This window comes from Diadema setosum, chromosome 19 (assembly GCF_964275005.1).
Source record: "Diadema setosum chromosome 19, eeDiaSeto1, whole genome shotgun sequence".
NCBI lineage: Eukaryota > Metazoa > Echinodermata > Echinoidea > Diadematoida > Diadematidae > Diadema > Diadema setosum.
In genome coordinates, this window is record NC_092703.1 from 34109445 (window position 1) to 34117508 (window position 8064).

General features: G+C 44.7%; 1 protein-coding gene across 1 annotated transcript in view; it reads right to left on the reverse strand.

The window, feature by feature from the left end:
* Window positions 1-3721, reverse strand: part of LOC140242461 (uncharacterized) — a 26953-nt gene extending 23232 nt beyond the window's left edge. Inside the window, exon 1 of the mRNA XM_072322195.1 lies at window positions 3231-3721. Within this exon, the coding sequence (XP_072178296.1) occupies window positions 3231-3721 (491 nt within the window). The remainder of the gene's footprint in view (window positions 1-3230) is intronic.
* Between the last annotated feature and the right edge of the window lie 4343 nt (window positions 3722-8064).

The following is an 8064-nucleotide window of genomic DNA, read 5'->3' on the forward strand; positions in this document are numbered from 1 at the left end:
CTGCCAGTAACTGCCAGCAGTTTTCACCTGGTGCGCCCCCTTTGATTTCCAAAGCGAAATAATACAGCCACAAAGGACAGTTTTTGGGACTGTAAAATATCAAAATTTTCAAGCTCACTCGCTTCGCTCGCTCGCATTTAATCGCTATGCCATTCTCCTGATGTTGCTGCCAATAATTGCCGGCAGTTGGCCCGGCGTGCCCCCCCCCCCCTTAATTTCCAAAGCGAAAAAATACAGCCACAAACGGCACTTTGGGGACTGTAAAATGTCAAAATTTTCAAACTCGCTCGCCTTCGCTTGCTCGCATTCAATCGTTATGCCATTCTCCTGATGTTGCATACTGCCAGTAATTGCCAGCACTTGTGCCCGGTGCGCCCCCCCCCCCCTTAATTTCCAAAGCGAAAAATATAGCTACACACGACAGTTTCGGGACTGTAAAAAGTCAAAATTTTCAAGCTCACTCGCTTCGCTCGCTCGCATTTAATCGTTATGCCATTCCCCTGATGTTGCTGCCAGTAATTGCCGACAGTTGGCCCGGTTTGCCCCCCCTTAATTTTCAAAGCGAAAAAATACAGCCACAAACGGCACTTTGGGGACTGTAAAATGTCAAAATTTTCAAACTCGCTCGCTTCGCTTGCTCGCATTCAATCGTTATGCCATTCTCCTGATGTTGCATGCTGCCAGTAATTGCCAGCAGTTGTGCCCGGTGCGCCCCCCCCCTTAATTTCCAAAGCGAAGAATATAGCTACAAACGACAGTTTTGGGACTGTAAAAAGTCAACATTTTCAAGCTCACTCGCTTCACTCGCTCGCATTTAATCGTTATGCCATTCCCCTGATGTTGCTGCCAGTAACTGCCAGCAGTTGCGCCCGGTGCGCCCCCCTTAATTTCCAAAGCGAAAAAATACAGCCAAAAACGGCAGTTTTTGGACTGTAAAATGTCAAGATTTTCAAACTCGCTTGCTTCACTCGCTCGCATTCAATTGTTATGCCATTCTCCTGATGTTGCTGCCAGTAATTGCCAGCAGTTGCACCCGGTGCGCCCCCTTAATTTCCAAAGCAAAAAAAAAAAAAAATAAAAAATACAGCCACAAACGGCAGTTTTTGGACTGTAAAATGCCAAATTTTCCAACTCGCTCGCATTTAATCGCTACACCATTCTCCTGATGTTGCTGCCAATGATTGACAGCAGTTGCGCCCGGTGCGGCGCCCGGTGCGGCACCCCTTAATTCCCAAAGCGAAGAATATATCTACAAACGGCAGTTTTTAGACTGTAAAAGTATTATGTCAAAATTTTCAAGCTCGCTCGCTCCGCTCGCTCGCATTTAATCGCTATGCCATTCTCCTGATGTTGCTGCCAGTGATTGACAGCAGTTGCGCCGGTGTGCCCCCCCCCCCCTTAGTTTCCAAAGCGAAGAATATAGCTACAAACGGCAGTTTTTGGACAGTAAAATGTCAAAATTTTCAATGTAAAAAGATTTCACAGTGGGAGGGATAAACCCCCCTACCATACCCTCCCCCTTGCTTGCTTCGCTCCCTCACGATCTCATAACCGCTCCCCCTAAGATCAAATCCTGTCTACGCCGGTGATAGGCCCCACTATTTAGTAGGCCTTCGCAGTGATGTCGCACAGGCGGAGCAAGAGCTGAAATACCACGATTTAGTCATTCAATAATATATTGTGAATATTTCATTTTCTATTTGGTTTTTTTTAAGAAAAAAAAACACAAAAATTTCACCAAACGTGTGCACCAGATCGCTGAATTTCAGTATCTTCCTCGTGTGGGAGAGGGATACACCCCCCCCCCCCAATACACACCCTCCCCCCGTTCGGTCGCTCCGCTCCCTCTCGCAGATATTTCAAAAACAAACTGATTTTCCGCCGCAAGTCATCTGACAAGCAAAAAAAAAAAAGCAACAACAAGAACAAAAAGTCTTCATATTTTTGCTGCCATTCTACTCCCACTTTACATTTCTGCAAAAGAGTGGGACATCCGATCCCTGTAAAGTGTGTGTGTGGGGGGGGGGGGGGGGAGGGGGCACAAAGCTTCCCCCCCCCCCCCCCCCCCCAAGGCTGCGCCGGTCCGGTTATGGGCTTGTGATCGTGGTGATGGTGACCATCCCCCCCACTCCTCAGTACGGATTTACGCCGTTGTTGTGAATGGCTCGCTTTCAAAGTCTTCAAACTTCATTGGAGGGTTCCGCAAGGGTCAATGATGGGTCAATTATATACGTATATATGCACATTTTATACTGGTCCGATGTATGACATCATTATTCTGTTCATCTTGATACTCAATATGCTGCTTACGCTAATGACATGTAATTCTATAGAACCATGCATGATTCCATGAAGTAAGCACAAAAAGGTCTCCAGAAATGAAGTAAAATGTATCTGATATATAATGAATTGTTCATCACCAAACATATTTAAAGCAGACCAATGTAAGACGTTAAATGTTACACATAACGTCACAATTCAGAAATCATTGAGATTTTCCTAGTGTTCATTTCATATTGTGTCGATGATGTATCCTTCAAAAATATTGCTGACCAGGGTGTAATAATTGACGATAAGTTGAATATGCAGCAACGAATTAAACATAGGGTCTACCGGTACCTGTAGAGCAGCTGCTGCATTCGGCATTTCATAAAAGAGGTAAAATCCGTAAATTTCTTGATAGACAATAGACAGAGCTGATTTAGTTTATGGTTTTTCACTTCATATTTTCATTGTTGAAACAGTTTATAGTTTCGTTTATCTCATGATACCCCTGTGCTTTAACAACACTTAAATGCAGAACTAAATCAGCCCAACTAGAAGCTAAATCTCAAAAACGTTTTATATCTCTAATCTGAAATCTCTCCATTAAGACTTCAATAAATTGTTAATCGTATGAAGTTTAATATTTTGTTACTGGTGTCTAAACTAAAATATGGTGTTTTGACCCAGCTTCCAACCAAGGATTCCATCCTGCAGGTTAAGGTCAAGTAAGGTTGCTCATCTTGAATATAATATGCTCCTGGTCCCCGCACTCTCACTTGCTGTGGCGATCGTGTGTTATAATGTTTATGCCCCCCCCCCCCCCCCGACCTCCGGAACAGTCTGGCAGTTAGTGTTGTGGGGCTTGAAAGCAGTAGTGATGCCCTGTTTCTGAAACAGCCTTTTGATCTTGTCCGACAGATCATGCACGTACGGGATAGTGATAGTGACTTTCCGTCCCTGTGCACCGTGGGTTCTCCGTGTGTTCTTGCTTGGTTGTTTCGGGGTGTCGATCGGCTTCAGAGAATGCCCAGTCTGGGTCTCCACATCCAGCTTGGGCGTTTTTGATGTTGGTCTTTTCTTTTCCAACCTCAGGTGGACTGTGAACTATGGTGTCTGGTCTGTGGAAGAGGGTCCTGATAACTGCAAGTTTGTGAACCAAGGGGTGATGTGACTGGCAGTTAAGATACTGGTCTGTATGTGTCGGTTTCCTGTACACTGAAGTGGAGAGGGTACCATCTGAATCGACGTGGACCTCAACATCTAGGAATGCCAGATATTCATCCTTGCATGTTTCTTGTGTAAAGGAAATGTGCGTGTCTAAGGAGTTGATGTGACCAAAGAAAGACACACTCTCTTCTTCATGGAGGATGACAAAAGTGTCATCCACGTAACGGAGCCAGATACGTGGTCTGTGTCGAGAGTAGGTACTCAGTACTGTGGTCTCAAACTCTTGCATGTAGATGTTAGCTACTATGGGAGAAACTGGTGAACCCATAGCACATCCATGTTGTTGTATGTAGTGCTTGCCGTTGAATGAGAAATAGGTTGTACTTAAATAGGCCCTAACGTTATCTATGTACACTGAGCCCTAGTGTGAAGTAATGTAGAGCTGATGGGCCTTTTGGCATAGTGTCTATATAGTGTCAAACTCGTAGGCTGTATGTGTATTTGCCTTTTGTATTACCTACCGATGTCGAGCTCATGGGCCCTATCGTCTTTATCTGGCTCTTGGGCTGCTTGACTTGTGGTCTGTATGACTGGTTAAGATCGGTAGTATGACTTGTGAGCTGTATGACCCGTGGCATTTTGTCAAGGCCCTTGCCATGTCTTTTGTCAATATCGCAGAAACATGCAAGTTATGCCGAGTAGAGGGGAAGGTGCTTTCCAATACCTTTTGTTTAACATTTCAGTACTTTAGTAAAGATTGACAGATGAGCTCATCTGAAGAATATTGGTTGGAAGGATTTGTGTGTGTGTGTGTGTGTGTGTGTGTGTGTGTGTGTGTGCATGGGCGTCACCAGGGGGGGGGGTGCGTTGGGTGCACCCCCTTCAGATCCTTTAAAAAAAAAAAAAATCAGTCTGCGAGCGACCTCAACGCCGGATGCTAAATAATTACTCTTTTCTATTTTTTTTTAATATTTTGCACCAGGGACACACACACACACACACACACACACACAAAATCAATTCGCACCCCTGGTTCTGGCAGCACTGATTTTATACAATCTATTACGGTGTAGTATTCTACAGTGTTAACTATTTATCGACCGTACTGTATACATCCGTACGATACGGACCACTTATACACGTTTGCGTGTACGTGTGCTACTTACAAGTATGTAGGGTCTATGTACGTTACTTCTGACCAATCCATCTTGCCAGCCCAAGAGCGAGCCTTCGCCTCATTAAAAAAGATGAAAAAAATGGAGGGGCAAGCATATCATTTTGCCCACCCCCCCCCCCTCCATAATTCCAGAGACGAGAAGATTTTCTTATTTTTTTTGTACAGAAAAACAAAAAGTTACCCCCATAAAGATATTGGATTTTAATTTTGCCCCCCCCCCCCATAATTAATAATTCCCGAAATGAGAAGATTTTCTTGCTTTTGAAAGAAAACAAAAATGTTGCCCCCATAAAAATATTGGAAGGCAAGCGCACCATTTGCCCCACCCCACTGCTAATTCCCGCGATGAAAAGATTTTCTTGCTTTTTTGTTAGAATTCGAGAAATCAGTCCAATTATTTCACCCAAAAGCAGTGGCGTAACTACGGAGGGGGGGGGGGGGGTGCGCCCCCTCCCAATCCGCTGGTAAAAAAAAAAAAAAAAGACTTACCGAAATAGTAATTCAAGTGTTAGTAAACTGCTTTTGAATGAAAGGGTGATCAAGAAATAAGATATTTTTCTATGATTTCTTTTAACCATAATTAGATAGGTATATAGTGTGAAACATTGTTCAAAAAGCCCGGACCCGACAAAAGATTGTGATTCAGCGTGATTCCTGGTTGGCATTCTGCATATAAGCAGGATGTGCGCAGTGTACTCAGTACATCCGAACGAAGAGTCGCTACAATGTTGCGCAATGTGATGTAGACTTACGCTTCGTTATATAGCTAGATCATTGATTTTGCAGTGTTGCTTTACATACTAGTTTATGTAAAAATGTCTTGCATTGCCAATAAAAAGACGACCTGGGCTAATTCCTAACTTTTCCATGTACATACCACACACACAAACAAACACGTACAATTACTTTAGGGGATGCTCTAAAGTGCAGATTTTGGACACCCTTTCCCCGCTTGGTCACTTCGACGCCACCTCGCTGGTCATACCTCCCCCAGTCATGAACATAAACCCACACCCTTGACTATACCAGTGGCGGATCCAGGGAGAGGGGCGCGCACCGGGCGCACCGGGCGTCCCCTCCCCCTCCCCCTTTAATTCCCAAAGCGCAAAAAAAAAAAATAATAATAATATAGCTTCAAACGGCAGTTTTTGGACAGTTCATAATGTCAAAATTTTCAAGTTCGCTCGCTCCTCTTGCTCGCATTTAGTCGTAATGCCATTCTCCTGAAGTTGCTGCCAATAATTGCCGGCAGTTGCGCCCGGTGCGCCCCCCCCCCCCTCCTTAGTTTCCAAAGCGAAAAAATATGACTAAGAACGGCAGTTTTTGGACTGTAAAATGTAAAATTTTCAAGCTCGCTCTCTTCGCTCGCTCGCATTTAATCGTTATGCAATTCACCTGATGTTGCTGCCAGTAATTGCCAGCAGTTCCGCCCGGTGACCCTCCCCCCCCCCCCATAATTTCCAAAGCGAAAAAATATGGCTAAGAAAAGAACGGCAGTTTTTGGACTGTAAATAATGTAATATTTTCAAGCTCGCTCGTTCCGCTCGCTCGAATGTAATCATTATGCTCTCCTGATATTGCTGCCAGTATTTGCCAGCAGTTGCGCCCGATGCGCCCCCTTAAATTTTAAAGCGAAGAAATATAGCTACACTGAACAGCAGTTTGTCTGTTTTTTACTGTAAAATGTCAAAATTTTCAAGCTCGCTCGCTAGCTCGCTCGCATTTAATTGTTACGCAATTTTCCTGATGTTGCTGCCAGTAATTGCCGGCAGTTGCGCCCGGTGCGCCCACCCCCCCCCCACCTCCTCTATTTCCAAAGCGAAAAAATATGGCTCCAAAATAAATGGCAGTTTTAGGACTGTAAAATGTCAAAATTTTCAAGCTCGCTCTCTTCGCTCGCTCGCATTTAATTGTTATATGCCATTCACCTGATGTTGCTGCCAGTAATTGCCAGCAGTAAGATGCGCCCGGTGCGCCCCCCCTTAATTTCCAAAGCAAAAAAAAAATACGGCTACAAACGGCAGTTTTTGGACTGTAAAATGTCAAAATTTTCAAGCTCGCTCGCATTTCATTGTTATGCAATTCTCTTGATGTTGCTGCCAGTAATTACCGGCAGTTGCGCCCGTTGCGCCCCACCCTTCCTTTATCTCCAAAGCGAAAAAATATGGCTCCAAATGGCAGTGTTTGGAATGTTAATGTCAAAATTTTCAAGCTCGCTCTCTTCGCTCGCTCGCATTTGATTGTTATGCCATTCACCTGATGTTGATGCCAGAAATTGCTGCCAGTTGCGCCCGGTGCGCACCCCCCCCCCCCCTTAATTTCCAAAGCAAAAAAATATGGCTACAAACGGCAGTTTTTGGACTGTAAAATGTCAAAATTTTCAAGCTCGCTCGCTCGCTCGCTCGCATCTAATTGTTATGCAATTCTCCTGATGTTGCTGCCAGTAATTACCGGCAGTTGCGCCCGGTGACCCTCCCCCCCCCCCATAATTTCCAAAGCGAAAAAATATGGCTAAGAAAAGAACGGCAGTTTTTGGACTGTAAATAATGTAATATTTTCAAGCTCGCTCGTTCCGCTCGCTCGAATGTAATCATTATGCTCTCCTGATATTGCTGCCAGTATTTGCCAGCAGTTGCGCCCGATGCGCCCCCTTAAATTTTAAAGCGAAGAAATATAGCTACACTGAACAGCAGTTTGTCTGTTTTTTACTGTAAAATGTCAAAATTTTCAAGCTCGCTCGCTAGCTCGCTCGCATTTAATTGTTACGCAATTTTCCTGATGTTGCTGCCAGTAATTGCCGGCAGTTGCGCCCGGTGCGCCCACCCCCCCCCCCCCCACCTCCTCTATTTCCAAAGCGAAAAAATATGGCTCCAAAATAAATGGCAGTTTTAGGACTGTAAAATGTCAAAATTTTCAAGCTCGCTCTCTTCGCTCGCTCGCATTTAATTGTTATATGCCATTCACCTGATGTTGCTGCCAGTAATTGCCAGCAGTAAGATGCGCCCGGTGCGCCCCCCCTTAATTTCCAAAGCAAAAAAAAAATACGGCTACAAACGGCAGTTTTTGGACTGTAAAATGTCAAAATTTTCAAGCTCGCTCGCATTTCATTGTTATGCAATTCTCTTGATGTTGCTGCCAGTAATTACCGGCAGTTGCGCCCGTTGCGCCCCACCCTTCCTTTATCTCCAAAGCGAAAAAATATGGCTCCAAATGGCAGTGTTTGGAATGTTAATGTCAAAATTTTCAAGCTCGCTCTCTTCGCTCGCTCGCATTTGATTGTTATGCCATTCACCTGATGTTGATGCCAGTAATTGCTGCCAGTTGCGCCCGGTGCGCACCCCCCCCCCCTTAATTTCCAAAGCAAAAAAATATGGCTACAAACGGCAGTTTTTGGACTGTAAAATGTCAAAATTTTCAAGCTCGCTCGCTCGCTCGCTCGCATCTAATTGTTATGC